General features: G+C 38.7%; 2 protein-coding genes across 2 annotated transcripts in view; both read left to right on the top strand.

The window, feature by feature from the left end:
* The window catches only part of AHRR (aryl hydrocarbon receptor repressor), a 95,273-nt gene extending 80,546 nt beyond the window's left edge, over positions 1-14,727 (top strand). Inside the window, exons 8-11 of the mRNA XM_035550599.2 lie at positions 474-673; positions 2,266-2,384; positions 3,380-3,521; positions 6,096-14,727. Coding sequence (XP_035406492.1) covers positions 474-673; positions 2,266-2,384; positions 3,380-3,521; positions 6,096-7,215 — 1,581 coding nt within the window. The 3' untranslated portion in view covers positions 7,216-14,727. The remainder of the gene's footprint in view (positions 1-473; positions 674-2,265; positions 2,385-3,379; positions 3,522-6,095) is intronic.
* A 218-nt stretch (positions 14,728-14,945) lies between these two features.
* LOC118249946 (uncharacterized) overlaps positions 14,946-17,694 on the top strand; it is a 39,415-nt gene continuing 36,666 nt past the window's right edge. The window contains exons 1-3 of the mRNA XM_035550460.2: positions 14,946-15,059; positions 15,414-15,497; positions 16,428-16,496. Coding sequence (XP_035406353.1) covers positions 15,423-15,497; positions 16,428-16,496 — 144 coding nt within the window. The 5' untranslated portion in view covers positions 14,946-15,059; positions 15,414-15,422. The remainder of the gene's footprint in view (positions 15,060-15,413; positions 15,498-16,427; positions 16,497-17,694) is intronic.

Genomic DNA, 17,694 nt, shown 5'->3' with positions numbered 1-17,694 from the left:
AATAGCAAGAGATAGAAAAATGCAATCTCTGTCTCAGATGCTCATTTGCAGGAAGATTATGGGTCTGAACAGAGCCTGGAAAAAATATAGTTCCAGCTTCAGTGTGAGGCATGCAGGAAATAGCTGTTTGCACCATCATAAGCTGCCAGTCTTGGCAAACAGAACATAATGCAGAACTTCTGCTTTAAGCACACTGGAAACAAAACAAAACAAAAAAAAAACAAAACAAAAAAAAAAACACAACAGCTTCAAATGTCTCATTTTACTGTTGATGGTACTGTCACTCACCATGCCTCTGAAATTGTGTGATTTAAACTGTACGAAGATAATAAAATTTCTGTTTTTTTCTTCCTGTTTCAAAACTGGGTTTGGTGTTACTTAAACAACAGGGGGCATAGCATGTATTAGCATTTTAAATGTTGTACATGGAATGCTTAAGATAACTATTTTTTTAAATTTTTATTTTATAACAGACAATGCAGTTTCAAGGCAAACTAAAGTTTCTTTTTGGACAAAGGAAGAAGTCCTCATCAGGAACAGTATTACCACCTCAGCTGTCCTTATTCTGTATAGTGGTACCACTTCTTCTCCCTTCTATGACAGAGATGAAGATGAAAAGTCTGCTTGTGAAAGCAAAACACAAAGCTGATGATGCAGCAGCAGTGAATACAAAGTATTTTCAAATTAATCTTTTATCATGTAGTAAAGTATGCTATGGGCTTTATGTTTATTGAGCAAGTAAAAAATAAAAATGATGCTAAATAACTCTTCATTTTAAAACCCTTTCTTAGAAAGTAAATAATTTATCTGGATTCTCCTTCCTAATCTTCAGAAGTTATCAAAGAAAAAATTCATTCTACTAGTTGCAGAAGTAGAAAAGCAAGCATATTTGTATCGAGAATTCTCAAATTTCGGTATCTTCCAGTAGCACAATTATTTGGACTTGGCCATTTTGGTAACCAACAAAGGAAAAAGAAAATGTTAGAAAACTGAATGTGTGCTTGTACGAGGGTTCAAAGAGAGTCAAATGAGATGTATTTGGTTTATGTATTTATCTTATAACAGAAGGCTTATGAATACATAAGTCTACAATTGCACTAAATGGCCTAGGGCTGATCACATGGTAGCTATCAAAGAAGATCAGGACAGATTGTGTTCAGACTCATTTCCTGCCTAACACTTATTTTCGTTAGTCTTCTCTGATTGAATTTTAGTTGATGTTTGGGGCTAGGATTATGTTTTCCTTTATTTGGTTAAATATGACCTTATAACAATGAGGTCCATCACTGTGAAGTAAAACGCTCATCAGTGTGACTCAGAGTATCATAATTTGGCTTTTAGTTAGAATATGCTTATGTATGTGTGGATTTACTATCCAGATGTGTAATGTGGTTCTAGCACGTACATCCTTTTGACGAGAATTAAATTACTGGAAAGCCAATATAACGGAATGTGTAGGCTTTGGATCACAGTTTTAAAGTCATTTCCATTTGCTGGGTTTTCAGCAGTCCAGGTGAAATTAATTGAAGACCAAAATTCAGCTCCTAGGAGAGAGGCACTTGAATTTTACTAACTGACTGGGCAGCAGCCAAGGATTTGACAGGAATTAAGTGTGCTTCATGTATTTACTATTTCATTTTATCTATATTATGATTTAATTTATGTAAAAAAATGGAAACTTCGGGGTTTCATTTGGTTTGGTCCTTAAACATGATGGCCAAGGATGGTGAGCAAATTTATATAGACAGTTATAGTCTCATCGTCTTAATGAAGGGAAAAATTTGGAAAGAAGTGTTACATGATTTGTAGCCTTTACAAACCCTGATATGCATTTTGAAGTAAAGATTGGAAGAAATCCATTAAAATCATATGATGATTATTGGAAATTGAAGTCATGGTAACTCTTAAGTGCATTGCTGGTGAGTGAGATGCAAGTACCTTGAATGACAGGCAGAGCAAAATGTACAAAGCATTTTTCTCAATTCAAGCTGACATTTATTATTCCAGATACAGTAAATTGTGAGCAGAATATTACTAAACATAACTATTCCTTTTAATTGAATGCAGAATTCCAGTCATATTCCAGTTTGAGCAACCATATGATGCAGGAGACATAGAAAATTATTTTGCATTGCTTATTATATGTTTAAACCATCGGTCTTTGCGAATGGTCAACAGCTTGATGATCACATCTTTCATAGTTTGTGATTTTGCTTTTTTGTCATTCACTGATGAGGAATTTTCCTAATTTTTTGTTCCCTACAGCTCCAGTTCCAAAGGTAATTCAGGTCTGTGTGAAGCAGCAGAATTATACGGAAGAAATAGTCATCATGAAGGTGCATCTTTCAATAATGTTTTACAGATTGCTGAAAACCAACTCAAAGGTATGTCTGTTAAGTAATTCTGGATTATATACAGTTTGTGGAGAAAGAGCCTTGCTTTTTCTTTTCATCTGTTAGGTTTTCCAGGTTTTGGTCCCAGTACTCTTTTTTTTTTCTCTCGCATACCCCTTCTGTAAAAAAAATGAATAATTAGCCACCTCAAAAGTCAGTATCAAATTAGTCTGCTATTTCATTGGGCATAAATACTATGATACTGTGATGCCAATATTACACATATATTAACAATAAGAATAGTAAATAAGAATATTCAAAGTCCACTTTACTAAAAATAGCAGCATTGAAATTAACAGTATTACAGGAAAATTTTAATAATGATTGTATCTATCCTTATTTGAGGAAAACTGAAAAATGTATTACAAATGCTACTTCCCTCAAAGATCAGAAAACAGAAGGAAAATTAAAATACATTGTCTATAAAATTCACAATTTGCTTGCGGCTTTGACTCATACTTTTCCAGTGTTTGAATGTGACAATTCCATGAGAGTCTATACTGTGTTTTGGATTTTTGCAATGGATAGAATTCTGATGGTGAGTCTTCTCCAAGGGGCAGATTCTTCTTGAGCAGAGTTGTACTCAGCCTTTGTACCTGCTGGAAAACTTTAACTTCTTTAAAACCATTCCTCTGTCTTAGCCCCATTTTTCGTTAAGATTTTCTTATTGCTATAGTAATACTGCTGAGAGGGAAAAATGACAACGAAGTAAAAGTACTGAAAAATCTTTGGTTGCAGTTTATGAGCTTCTAATTGCCACATTCAGTTTTTCAAATTTCATCCTTTGTGTAGTTTGCCTAGTTCTGTGACATATTTTAGCATGTATTCTCCTCTGCTGATGATTCCAGGGAAGCAAACAAACTTGTGAGCATTCATCAGTTAAAAAATAATAAAATAAAATAAAATAAAATAAAATAATAAAAAAGGGGTAAGAAAAATATTAAATACTGATTGTGCTAAAATATACTTTCTTTTAAATTGTATAGCAAAGAATAATGGAGAAAATGGCATTTCTCTAGTCAAAGTACAAACAAATGAAGATCACTGGGTCTGGGTTCAAGCTAACACTCAACTTCTGTATCGAAGTGGTTGTTCAGAATATGTCCTTGCCCAGCAGCAAATGTTAAAGTAAGTATATTTTCCATTACTAAAAACAAAACAAAACAAAACAAAAACATATTTTAGAAAAATGAATGTATTCTTATGTGTGAGATTTAAAAGCAAAACAAAACAAAACAAAACACTGTAGTGTCCTAAGAGAAGAGATGTATGAGAAAGACTTTTTAAAGTTTTTTTAAGTTTACTTAACAAATGAAAATCTATTTTTGTCTTGTATCATATGAAATGGCTGTTATAATACTAAATATGTTTTAATTTTTCAGTATTTGTTCCTTCTGAAATTGAGTATACATACATCTTAAAACAGAATACTTCAAAAGGAAACTGTTTTATTATTATTATGCCTTGGCTTTCTTGCACAAAAATGTATTTTGGGGGTTTATTTTACTTTGCAACTGAATATCTTTGTTGATTTAGTGTCCTGACTTTTCCTAACATCTGATAATGTTAAGCTTTTTTTTTTTTTTTCCTTTGTGCATGACAGTTGAGTTCGTGTTTTTAGTTGTGGATGTTCAACATAATCTAAACAGGGATGCTCATATTCATTGTATGTTTGTAGATAGATACACGTAGCTGGCTGTAGGCTCAGCCTTGGAATGGAAGCTATATGCACAGATATGCATTCAAAGAGGACTTTTCCACTGGGTTTTCCCCTTTTCTCCCACAATGGCTTTTCCTCCTTCCCCCATGGGACTGTCTCTTCCAGTTCCTGTGGGCCTCGTTGAGGTATCTCTTCCAGCCAGTCTGAGGGAAGAGATAAGAAAGTGGGTTGAATGAGCAGGGGCCAGGAGATTTACATAGCCACCATCTGGCCTTGTGGTCACATCTGTCCGCTATCTCTGTTCTTTTCCTTTTGGATGCCTTGCAGGTGGAAGAAATTTTAAAAAGTCTTTGGACTCCTACAGTAGATATCCCTTGCAGGCAGCATACCTCCCAGGATCTAGGTGAATAGTAGAGGACCTCCCATCTGAAGGTGGTGGAACTCTACCTTTACTGGGATGGGATAAATACTATCTTGCCATAGAAGGGAATGAACTTCTATTAAGGAGCAGATTAAAAGTGCCTGTTTCTTGTATTCAGGTCTCTACTTCTAAATTGTTTTCTGTGTAACTAAGCAAGCTCTTTGATGTTGATTTGGTTACATGTTACATTTCGTGGTTAAAAACCTTCATTTTTGCTTAGTAGTTCCTACGGGTTGAAGAGTTACAAGAGCTGGCCTTGCAGATGATACTCAGTTCTGTCCTCTTGCTCATCTGCAGTAGATGCTGCCTGTTCTTTTCATCCTTACTACTACTTTTTGTTAAATTGCATGCTGTCTTCCTGGAAACATACGTTCTTTTGAGAAGTTTCTCAAATCCACTGCAAAATTCTTGATTTTGTGATCTAAGCTTTTGTTACTAAGTGCATATTGTCCAATCTATTTTCCCAATTCGACTATTTTCTGAGAATTATTTTCTGCAGCAAACTGGCATCCTACCATTTGCGTCTCAGGGCTCTCAATAATAATATTTAGCAGAGGGCTGAAAATACTTTAAAAGAAAAAGAAAGAAAATACTCTCTGTTCTCAGTGTATGTTTATCACAGTGGGACATTCTCTCTTTATAATAACATGGACTCCCTCTACTGGAAATACCTATACTTGCACATTGAGTCCATACCCAAGGAAAAAGTTTTTATAGCAAGAAAAAAGCCTTCTGAAAAGGAATCCTTTTTTTTTTTTAGGCTCAGCTCCTTACTGCGATGTCCCCTCCTTGTTCTGACAAGGAGGGTGCAGATTCATAGCATGGACTCCGCATGTTTGGGAATTAGCACATTTGTGAATTCCAGGCAAATTCTCAACCCTGGAGTTCAGAGAAGTATTATATCTAGTACAGAAATACTAGGACAGGACTCTCCAATAATGTTGAGTATTTCAGCTGTAGGTCACTGAAAATGAATTCACTGGTCGTCTTAGAAAATGAAAGGCAATATGAATTAAGTTAGACATGTAAAACAAACCTATGCCAAATATAAACATCTGTGACTATTCTGGACACTTACTTGGGCATTTCATTTCATCTAATGACAATTATTCATTCTCAAATATAGGACCCCCATGGTTCCTGCTCAAATTGCTTTGATCAGAAAGTTCTTATCTGTTCTAATAATTCCTTGCTAACAAAATACATTTAATCTAACATGCTATTAGCACTCTATCTCTAAACTTTTTTTTTTTTTCACAAGAAAAATTGTTTACATATATTTTAACAGAATAATGACAGTGTAAGGTAGTTACCATATACTGTACATAATGTTCCACAGTATTCAAGGTCTTTGTGAACTGTGTGCCTGAGTAGATATGTGTCATAATTTAAATTAAACAGTGCCACAGAAAGGTAGTTGTGCACACAGTGATGCCCAGATGCATGTAAGCACTTTTTTCTATCTTGAACAAATGCAAAGTTTATATGGACAAGAGTATGAGATATTAAATTAAAGACAAAATATTGCTCATAAAACATGTAAAACCACTCCATTTGTATTGCAGAAAAGATCCATTTAGAAAACTCTGATTGACTTTTTTTTTCCTACTGTTATTGAAAGGGAAGAAGATGAACAACTGAAGATACCAAGCAGTTTTGCCAGTTTGAAAGGAAACCTAGACGGATTTTCCTACAACAGTGCCATTGAAACCCTGGGCCAGTTAAAGCATTTTAACTGGACAGCAGTAAAAAATGAACAAGACAATATAAAAGTGAAGTTTGAGCCTCATACAAATGGTGAGTGTTTCATGCAAGAGGAATCTCTCAGCTCTAATGTATCAGTTTTAGGCGTTCAAAACAACTGCACCACAAACAATAGCTGGACTTTAAGAAACTCAAGCTCTTGTTCTATGAACCAGCGAATGAATGCGTGTTCAAACAGAAGAGCTGGATCATTCTACAATAGAGACCAAAGTTTCTTAAATTTAGCATCAACTTGTCCTTCCCACTGGGGGAGTGCAGAAAATTGTCAGTCTTACTCAGGCTTACAACAGCGCGCTGTGGAGAGCTACGCTACAGACCATCTGAAACTGCAGAGATCGTTAATATCCTCAGAGTCTCTCTATGATGCAGCATTTCCCTTGGATATGCCTATCAAAACAGAATACGATTCTGATTCTGAAAACATTGCTGATAACTACCTGACGTCACAAAACCGAGCCTGGATGGATGACAACAGCGCAGTGAGGAAGCAGTTGTTCAGCTATCCCAACAGGGTGCACCTTAAAACAGAACCGGACCTCTGTCAGCAAGCTTCACCTTGCCAGAAGCCTAGGCACTGCCTTTACACGCCGCATAACTGGCAATGCATCGTAGCAAATCATCCCAGCAATCTCAATCTGAACAGATCTTGCAAGGGTTTGCGTAACAGAGAGGTGGCCCCGTTTTGCCCCCAGAACTCCTCCACCTGCTTGGAAAGCCTGCCTGACCTGCCGCACTCCGAGTGCTACGGCCAGTTCTACAGCCCCGGTCCAGGGGAGGAGAAAGAGCAGAGTGATGAGGTTTTTAAAATGCCATGTGAATACAAAAACCCCTGCTTGGTTCAAGCAATCAAGCGTGAGCCCCTGGATTCCCCACCATTGTCCAGCAATGGACAGAACAGAGCACATGTGAGCTTCCCTGAAAACACATTAGCAGGTCCTGTGCCTCATAAAACCACTGAATGTACATTCTTACAATAGATTTTATAGCATTGGGAATATTTATAATGTTACAGGCAAGAAGAAATTGTAGGTTCTCTTCCAGTTGGGTTAAATGAGTTACCAAAATTTAAAGCCAGTGGAAAGATTTTAAGTGTGTGTGTGCGCGTGTGTGCTTCTGTGTGTGGAAAAAAAACTGACACAGATGCATACCCCCCTCACACCTTTACACACAGCCATTCTCTTAGTGATCCTTGGAAAGAAAGAAAGATAAAACCTCAGATACAGAAAAATAATCAGTTATTATTGCACAGGTGTACTTGCTAATTTGTCTTCATCGTCTTTCCTTTCTTGTTTGCAGTTCTGTAACAAGGTCTAGCTATTTTTGTTTCTTGCCTTTGTTCCTTTTTTTTTTTTTTCCTCTCAAGCTGAAGTGATGCCTTTGTGGTAAGACAAAATGTTTATGGCCTTCAGTGTGGCCAGAAGTTTACCTTTGGAGTTTTTTTGGTTTTATTTTTAGCCACTCTAATAAGAAGCGTCAGCTATTCCTTTATCTCAACATTAAATTAATGACAACAGGCAAGGGCTTCCCAAACCCGACTTCTTAACTTAAAAGGATAGCATTAATTTAGAGAAAACAGCATTCATAAAATGCATTAGAAGTTATTTCACTTCAAACTGAGGTTTTTCCCATGTTTCCTTGACAAGACTGTTTTAGTACGCATATTTTTCTATTTTAAAGCCTTCAGGCTTTCATGTTGCTGTTTGAAAGACTGAACAATGGGATGTTATCCACTTCCATAAATGAGCTACAAAGGGCTTTTAAATGTACGTGAGAAGAAAGTATTTCCCCAATTATTTTCCTTGCTCTCACTTGTAGCATTAACAAAAGAAATGCACTTTTAACTTTGATGGTATCTCTTTGACTGATAACAGCTTGTTAGTCATCATCACCTGACATCAAAAATCAAATCCCATGATAAGATTAGAAATGTTATTTTCAAAAGCAACCTCATTTCATCCCCAAAAGAAAATCTTAATCTCACTGAGAGACAACTGGATTTATGCACCAAAGTGCTTTTGAAAACAGATCCATATGCTTTCCTTTGAACCCAGACAGTCCTTTATTTCCACTTTAAAAACAAATCTACAACTCTGTTTTGGTTATTGTTGTTGTTGTAGTTTGACTCCTGCACTAATTTTTGTTTTAAAATTGCACTATTTCAACTTTATATCGCCTTCAATTATATAAAAAAACATCATTATAAAAAAGCTTAGATGTATATGTGCTTTTTGAAAGAAGCCCTATAACGAATGTTTTCTTTTTCAAAATGTTATAAATAATTATATTGTCTTTATCCCTGCTAGCCACTAAGGGCATGGCTTTACATGCCAGTGAAGTGGCATAAATTTCTCCCTAATGCTATGTGTATATGGGATAAGTGTAGTTTTCAGGTAAGGGGATGGTTCTGCACAGGGAGTGGCACCTGGGAGTCTGCTCTTCTCCAAGTCTGATAGAAGTCGCTGCCTGAACGCTAGAGTTGGCAGCAGTAAATAACACGCATTCTCTGCATTTCAATTATGTGCTTATGAACAATGGGTTGATCTGAGATGCTGCACTTTACACAGAAATGATGGAGACACTTACTAAACTTTTGATGACTGTCCTGCATATGGCAGTATTCACTGCAGAAAGGGAAGAGTGGACGATAAAGAGGGGCAAAAATGTCCTGCTGCAGCTCAAGTTAAATCTGCCATAACCCAGCTGACCATACTCAAGCCAGGAGAAATCTCTATTTTTGTGTCTGAGGTACATCAGCTCCCTGTTGGCTCTGTGCTGCCTCTTACTTGAGACTCTCTTGATATCCTTGCCTTAGTATTTTCACCGGTGGGTACAATGCAACATCAGACCCCTTTCGGAGATGAGGCTGTAAGGGTGGAATTTACACCGCGATCCCGTGAATCATCATTCCCTTTACATAAGGGGAAGCCCAATCACACAAATCGTTCTGGGTACTCAAGTCAAGTGAGACTGTGATAAATCAGCAGAGGTGCACAGTGTCTGCCTTGTTGAGTCGTTATCTACAAAAACAAGAGCAGAAGTGGGGTGGTGCGGAGATAAGGCAGTGTGGGACTAGCAGAGGACATGCCAGAATGACTGCCAAAAAGCTGTTCATTTAACCCCACTCTTGGACTCACCGTGGCACCCCTCTGAGTGAAGGTACCTGGGCATGGTTTAGCACTACCTTGCGCCTTCTCTCTTCATTTGGATCGATGCAACATGACTGTAAAACACTACTAGCCTCATCTGGAAGTGCTGATGCCATTTTGCACAGATAGAAATGGTCACACCGGCTGCAACTTTGTAGAGGACTTTGCCTCTGAATGCCTTGTATGTGCTTAGAGGTGTTTCCTAAGTAGTTATTTGTGCATAACTACAAAGGGAGAACTATTCCAGCCTGATTTCTCTCCAGTGCGGAAGTAGCTTATGCTAACAACATAAGTTCTCTTAAAGATTTTTCTGTTACAGAAAAATGGATATTTTGTTGACGTAATTTCATCTACTGTCAGGCTCTTCTGGTCTATTTTGGCTGGGATTACTTTTCTCAGGCTCCCAACAAATCCAGTCACATTTTACGCATTTTAATTCATATTCTAAAGGTAGATGAAGGTTCTGCATGTAAGAGAAGTTAATCTGATACATGAGGTGTAATGGCCTTGTTCTAGGAGGATGAATTAATGTGTCACTTAAAAGGAGATGCCACCTCCTAACTGCTCCCTGTGCAATTGTGGTCAGGTTTCCTTCCTTACCCTTCCATAAAGTCTGAATCCATGAAAAATACTAGGTGACTTACACTTATGCCATGCATCACGTTTGAATTTTTCTCACTTGCGTTGTGGCTGACTTGCTACTCCCAGTCTCGCATGAAAAAGACTGAGAAGTAGGGTTCAAGATGTTTTCATCCAGTGGCATTCAGCTTTTATCCTCAATGAGTGGTACTTGTACCCCCAAGCACAGCCCTAGGGTCTGTTTTAGGCGCCTCCCAATGCATTTATTGTGACATTGACAAGATTCTTCTTGTAGAACAAATGCCCTTACAAATGCTTGCTTGACAGAAACTTGGAGCTTTCAGGCCAAAAGAAATGCCTTTCTTTTCCCCGTGTGTGCCTGATGCTTTCTAGCACCTGACTGATGATAGCATTCTGACTTCAGCTGTACAATCTCCAGAGCTTGCAATAGAACAAACTCCTTAATTCTGGTATTTTATTTTTTTTTAAGCTCTGAGAATGTGTCTGCCTCGGAGATGTTACTCAGCCCACAGACAGCAGAGATTATTATCAGTGCTAAAGCTGCTGCTGAAGGTCTTGTCTTTACTGAGAACTTGGCCTCATTTTCGCTCTCAGCAGACAGCTGCAGTGCTGCCCAGTGCTGGTCCAATTAAAGCACACCACTTGAAGCCACTGTCTTTACCTGAAAACCAACCTAATTTGAGTGGGGGGTAAGCTTGTGAAGTAAATGGGAGCGGATTTTCCTGCTTCTTCTGATGCTGTTAACACCAGTGGCTGAAACTGGGGCAGACTTCCACTGTAGAAAACACTATCAATAATTTATATTCACTTTAGATTGGGATGCCCAAATAGATCTTTTTTGAGAATCTGAAGAGAATCTGAACTCTTTGTAGGACTGACAGACTTCCCATGACTTGACTGTAATATAGTAATGTTTTAATTGCCCTTCAATAGAACATAGTGATGGATTCTTAAAATCCTTTGAACTGAATCTCATCTGGATGGCATAGGGAGGTCTGACATTTGTGTGTCTGCCAGTTCAGAAGGACTTTTGCTGATGATCCTCAGTAGAGTATTAAGATTGACAGGGCATGTGCAATTCTCCTGGAAATTCCTAATGCTTAAAATACTTCAGTGGAAGGCATCAAGCCTGAGGCAAGGAATAGTCTGTGGGATAAAATCGGCTTCTGCTGCCTGGAAGCCTTGTTTAACTCCTGTTGAAGCCATATGGGAACTTACGTAGGATAACTTGACCCAGGGTAGTTATTTCACAAAAGCCATTAATTTGTCTTAACAAATTATGATATTTTAATTAAAATTGTAAAAAGATATCATTTCTCCTGCCTATGAATAAATAAGTTGCTCGGGTAGTCAAAAAACCCACCTAATTCATTTTCTTTCATTGCGGTGTCATCTAACTAAGAAACCCAAACTCAGTATGATGGAGGTATATAGAGCCTTTGCTCTTTATTTCTTCTCATTCTGTTCTCTCACTAGAAAAGAAGTTTCTTCCCCTGGAGTTTCTTCCTCTCCTATGCCTTGCAAAATCCTCTGTGAAATCACTTGTCAGGATTGAAGCAGACTTCTGTAACATGCACAGTGAGAAAAGGAGTTCTGCAGGTGGCCACGCTCAGGCTGCAGTCACAAGGCTTTTATTTAGCTGAACAAAACTTATGGAAGAGATACCAGTAGTTTATGGCCACAGACCCTACCATCCTGACAAGTAGACCTTTGAACACGCATGGCACATATTCTTGCCATTATAAACACAAATTCTCCTGTAATGCGATTATAAATTTTTCCCCTTTTCACATTTTTTTCCCATAACTGTGTTTTCTACATTGAGTGACCACATTTTCTCAAAACTGATATTCTTGGTTTTTAGATTTATATTGGCTTTGCTCATATAAAACTGTTCTCAGATACCCTGAAATCTGAAGCAAGTCAAATACGACCAGCAATTTTTCTGGTTATGTTGAATGTGTGTTGATAAAACTATCACATTACAGGTTTTATCAAATTAAAAACTGTCCAAACATAAATTGAGATAGAGTCCAGTTTCTTTAATTTGAATTTGAATTTAGTTATAAATTCAAATGTAGTTTGAAGTGTGTATTTCAGTTAACAGCACTGAACAAAATCATCAGTGACATGCTGAAAAATATAGTAAAAAGACAAAAAGTACTTTTTTTTTTTTCTTTAACCACATGCATATTTAAACACTTGCCTTAAGCAAAGACTTTCTTTGGGAGAGTGTTTGGGTGGAGAGTAAAACAATATTGTTAAGACAAATTTTGGGGAGAAAAAAGATCACACTGAGTGATGTCATACTGTCAAGGTGTTCTGTGACTACAGCATTAACTCTCTACTCACTATCAATAATTCTGTACTCCAAAATCATGTTCTTATTTTTTCTGTAGAACTGAATTTGTTACTCTTCAGCCTGAAAATAATTTCTTGAAAACAGGGGTTGAGGTAATTCAGTGCTAGCATGTGTGTCTCTTGGTCAGACTGAAAACAGCATTCTAGGAGGCATGAAGCCCCCTCTACTCTTTGAAACCGTGATAAGTTTAGAGTCTGCATTAATGCTGTTGCAGGTGGTCATTGCAGCTCAGTCACCCACCGGGTGCTCTGACTGTGCAGCCTGAAGTTTCATGGGATTTTTTGTTGTGGCAGGGCTCCAGTGACAGCTCTACAACAATCAAAACTTCTACTTTCACACTTGTATTGTTAGGATTACAGTATTCCAATGACTAAGTGTGAGGAAAATATAAAAAGAAAAAAAGAAAAAAAAACACAAACAAAAAAAAAACTTTGCATAAGGCAATGTAAAGAGCATCAGCTGCTTTGCTAATCCTGGTAATTCCATTTAATTAATTAAAAAGCTGTGTCTCAAAAATCAGGCAAAGTTCTGGTCTAGAAATCTCCATTTTGCACAGGAGCACGTCACAAGAATTACACCACCAGTCTGCCTCTTTGTAGGGTACACCTTGGTCTTGCCCTTCCTTATCCCATCACTCTCCCTTCTGAACCAAATTTCTTCCTTTTTATTTTTAACTTTTGCACCGCGTCCTTCCTTTGTTCATTTAAAATCTGAGATAAGAAGAGGCAAGCAGTAACATTGTGTTTTGTTTTGACTTTTGTCTTTCTAAGAAATAATTTCAAAAAGGTGCAAGTTATCTCAGTTCTCAGCAACGTATCAAGTCTACTTGCTACTCTCCTCGTAGTTTGGATGTTTCTTCCTCTACGTGGCCAACAGCCTCCCCTCTTCTGAAAGGGCTCTTCCTCACACTCCTTCACCTCTTCCCAGGTTCTTAATGAAGCCAAAGAACACTTTCGTCCTTAAAGGTAGCTGTGCCTATCAAAAAGCTTCTCCTTTTTCTTCCTCTAGCTTTTCTACCTTTGTGACTTTATAGGATGGTACTTTGCAGCCTCCACCCGTTCTGCTTTCTGCCTCCATAGCTTTATTTTTACTCAGGCATACTTTAAAAGTTTTGCCAAAAGAACAATGTTATGCAGAAGTGCAACGCCCTGTTTCTTCCCCTGCTCCCTTTGAATAAGACAAAGGTACGGGCAGAAGTCTTAGTGTAATTACATCTCATAAAACAGAAAAAAATCCCTTTGCTGGGGAATCGTACTCTATTCAGGCGGCTCTATTGCCAAGAAGCTGTGAGCTACCACCAGCAGTTTAAGTCTGTAAGTATATACTGCCAATTCCTTTTGTGTTCAGACCTGGTCTCTTTTCAAAGATGAAGGAGCCTGCTTTCTCCTTTTTTTGCTCCTCTCATTTTTTTATTTTTTTATTTTTCCTACGTGCATTTATTCTTTCACTGTGCAGTTGCACTTTTAATATGTAATTTTTTAAAAGAAGAGTATGGAAGCATTGTTGAAAATGTACAGTGCAGCGTTTCCAATGAGTCCCTTTTAGGTTCTGAGGTCAGAACTGCAAAGAATTATCAAGGGATTTAATGTGAGTTTGTATCAAGGCTTCTGACTGTTACAGAAATGCCCATGAAAATCATCAGTACAAATAATGCGATTTGTCTCAAAAAAAGGGGCACAACCTGGTATCAAAACCTGCTATTAAGAATGCCGTTCTTGGCTCCTCCTAAACCAGAACAGTGGAGGACAAGATTAAATAAAAAGTGCACGGAGACCTGCCAGCATTTTTGGCCTAACTGCTTTAGTTTTTTACCTGAAAAATGGGTATTGCTCGATCCCAAAGATTAAGGGAACAACGTACCTGCACGAGCACGGCACAAAATCCTACCGATTCGTGCACGTAACGTGTGTGGTTTGCCCACAACTCGGGCAGGCTCGCTCCTTAGTTTTAAGGCTGGCAAAAATTTCGGCACACAACATCTAACCGCTCGCTTCGGGGAAGCAAATTGGACGGCTCCTGAGGAATCATAGCCAGGAAGGGAAACACTTGATAACCTGTAGTGGGACCCGTATCAACCATGCTGCTTTGTATACAGTTACCATAGACTCCGAGACCTATCTGTAGCGGGCTAAGTAAAAGCAGGCAGTAAAAACGTGGATTTTATATTTTGGAATTTTGTTAAAACAGGTGCACTTTTCTGTGTTTTTTTTTTTTTTTGGGGGGGGGGTGTTCTTTTTTATTTGTTTGTTTTGTACTGTTTTCTCAGTCTGCTTTTAGAGGGACCTTTCCCGTGTATTTCTTAAATTATATTTTACATTTATTACCAGCCGGACGCGTAAAGTTAAAACAGTTGGAAATAAATAAAGAAATAACTGAAAATTTGCATTTAAAGCGAAGCCCTGACGAGTGTTTGTGCCCCTTCACCCCCCTCACGGGTCGGGCAGGGAGGGCTGAGGGGAACGGGTTGGGGGGGAGGGGGGGGGGGTGGCAAAGGGGCCGCCCGCGCAGCCGCCCTGCGCTCTGATTGGCTGAGGCGGGCGGCTCGGCCGTTAAACGGCTCCGGCGGGCGCCGCCTGTGCCTGTGCTTCTCTTCAGTGCGCGGGCAGGAAGCGGAAGTGACGGTGTGCCGGCGGCCGTTGGGAGTCGTTACCGGCAGGGGCCGGCCCGCTGTAGGGACGCGGCTCGGCAGCGGGGCCGGGGTCCTGCCGCTGAGGTGCCGCCTCTGAGGGAGGGAGGGAGGGAAGGAGGGAGGGAGGGAGGGAGGGAGTCCGGGGGGCCACGCCCTGTCCTCTCCTTCCTTTATTTTCCTTTTTTTTTTTAAAATTTATTTAAATTTTAGTTTTTCTACTTGAACGGTTCGAGGGAGACGACCCAGTGGGGCAGGACGTCATTTATTTCTCACAAACGCGGGGAGGGGAGGAAGGAATAAAAAAAACCCCTCTCCTTTGCCGGATTTATCCGACCAAGGCACGGATGGCTCACAGCCCCGATTGTTCGCTGAAGCGTGGCTTATAAACAACATTTATATTTATTGTAGCTCTTTCTTTTGTTATGTGCACTGAACCAGTTTTGCAGGATGAGTGCCATGACTGAAGACGTTAAGCCAGAAGATGCCAAGCTGGAACCTGAAAAAAAAATATATTATTGTGAAGTGAGTGCTTTTCTTGGTGGCTTTTCAGAATGTATAATGAAATGCAGGCTTAAGGCATGAAAAATCATGCTCTGAGGAGGTTGGGCAGATCTAATCCAGCTGCAGCGTGGCAAGCTTGTGAGAGAAGCTGTTAATGCTGAAGAGTAACTTGGCCAGTCGCTTGACTGGTGTGAATTCAGTTTGTTTTTGGGTAGTCACAGGTGTACTATAGTGGTTCTTAACTGCTCCTGTCTTAAATCTGTTAGCTATTTCTTATGGTATGTCTTAAAGGCCCTTTAATCTTTAAAGGATGCTTTTTTGTGTCAAAACTTATATTTCTGTATATCATGTGTTGTTGTAGTAGTGACTTTTTTCTGGCGCAGTAAACTTGTGTGATGGTGTGTCAAGAACACTGACAATACTAGCCTATATTAGTCATTGCCTTTTGATAGTTAAAGATAGTAAAAATGGTGGGTCTGTATCCTGTTAAATTATTGTGATGGTCTGTGCATCCTAATGAAATGCAGATGACTTCCTATGCTTTTTCTTATCCCATTGGTATAACAGTGAACGGAGTCGCAGTTACTCTGGGATGTAGTCGTGTTTCTATTATTTTCTAATCGTGTATGAAATCATGTATGAGCATCCCTTTTTGTTGGCTGGAGGAGTTCAGGCAACTAAGAATCCAGCACGTGGAGGTAGGAGGGGAAGGGTAGGCTCTTATACCACCTGCTATGTTTCAGTATGCATTCAAGTATCATTTGAACAAGTTTGCACACTGTTTCTGGTCATTTTAGTGCTATGCCGCTAATGTCATGCGAACTGTACTGTTTAAGTTGGAGATCTTGAGAATCTTGCTGTAAAAGTGGGTATATTTCCAATTCATACAACTTGCTGGCTACAAAATATCCACAGCGTAACTGAAGATGTACTTTCAATTTCTCTCTTTAGGTTTGTAAAGTTCCGTGTATGAGTTCTATAAGTCTTCAGTCACACTACCGTGGTGCAAAGCATAGAAAGGTAACCTTTTTCCATGTTATGTCTATATGTGAATTTAATCTTAAGTCTGGGATTCTTGCAAAACTCGGTAACTGTTTTCACGTGTATTCAAGTGCTTCTTTAACTTGCTTAGTGGATCTGTAATAGCTGTTTGCTTAAAAATTCCCAAGAAAAAGATTTTTTGGTCGGTATGTCAACTGTTTTGTTCAGCATGTAACTTGCAATGTTAGCAGTAACTGTAAAGGTAAATTTGCATTAGCTGAAATTGATTTTTGTGAATTAATCAAAAGTCACAGATGCTTAAAGAATGCAAACAACCACTTGGGGGATAGTTGATGGAAGTACTGCTTGATTTTTCCAAGTCTACATAATTTGTTTGTACTCTGAAGAAAACTGGCTTGCCTGGAGTTTGTACTTCAGAACAGCTGTTACTCTATACTAACATTTCGTACAGGAGTTCTGTAACCTTAACTACCAAGTCGTGGTTTCTCTTGTTTAGAGCATCTCAACAGCAGCTTCCTGTTTTACTGCCTGTCCTTCTGTTTTGCTTAAATTACTGGTGTTCTGTGAGGATGTATTGAGAAAAAGGGCTCTTATAAATGCTGTTTGACTGAACTTCTGACTGTTGTTTGGCTGACAGCCATCTTTGTAGAACTCCACATTCTCAGTCTAAAAAGTTGAGGCACACTCATTTGCCTGTTCTTTCCTGTTACTTATTATTGCTGTCATCAATGGTGGCGTTGTGGTACTTAAATATCTGCTCTTTTTCCTAATGACACTTCATTAATTTTATTCTTCCTGGAACACTATAAAGCCTAACTGCGATGTTTTTAAGTGTTTGGGTGCCCCTTTTTGTAGATGAAGGGCATCTCCCCACTGATCAGTTTTCAAGACTGATTAATAGTATGTCCTTACCTGCTTGCTGATTGCTTTAATGCTGCTGACACTTCTTCGCGTTCTTTGAGTCAGTGGCTCTCCAAACGCTTTTCCCAGGATTCAGTTGTAGAGTTCTTTGGTGATCCAATAGAAGTGTATAGTACTGAGTATTTTTCATGTCCTGCCAAATGCTCTTGCTGATGCAAGAGGGTCTTCTGGTTTTGTGGTTGCTTTTTATTTCTTAGCTAACCCTCATAGCAATTGAATTATTGCTGTTTTTCCCCTTTAAAGTGGAAAAAACAGTGAAAATGTTCACTGCAAATCTGCATGTTGTTTGCCTTCT

The sequence above is a fragment of the Cygnus atratus genome, chromosome 2 (genome assembly GCF_013377495.2).
Source record: "Cygnus atratus isolate AKBS03 ecotype Queensland, Australia chromosome 2, CAtr_DNAZoo_HiC_assembly, whole genome shotgun sequence".
Classification (NCBI taxonomy): domain Eukaryota; kingdom Metazoa; phylum Chordata; class Aves; order Anseriformes; family Anatidae; genus Cygnus; species Cygnus atratus.
The sequence above is the reverse complement of the archived record's forward strand: the minus strand, read 5'-3'. Positions and strand labels throughout refer to the sequence as shown.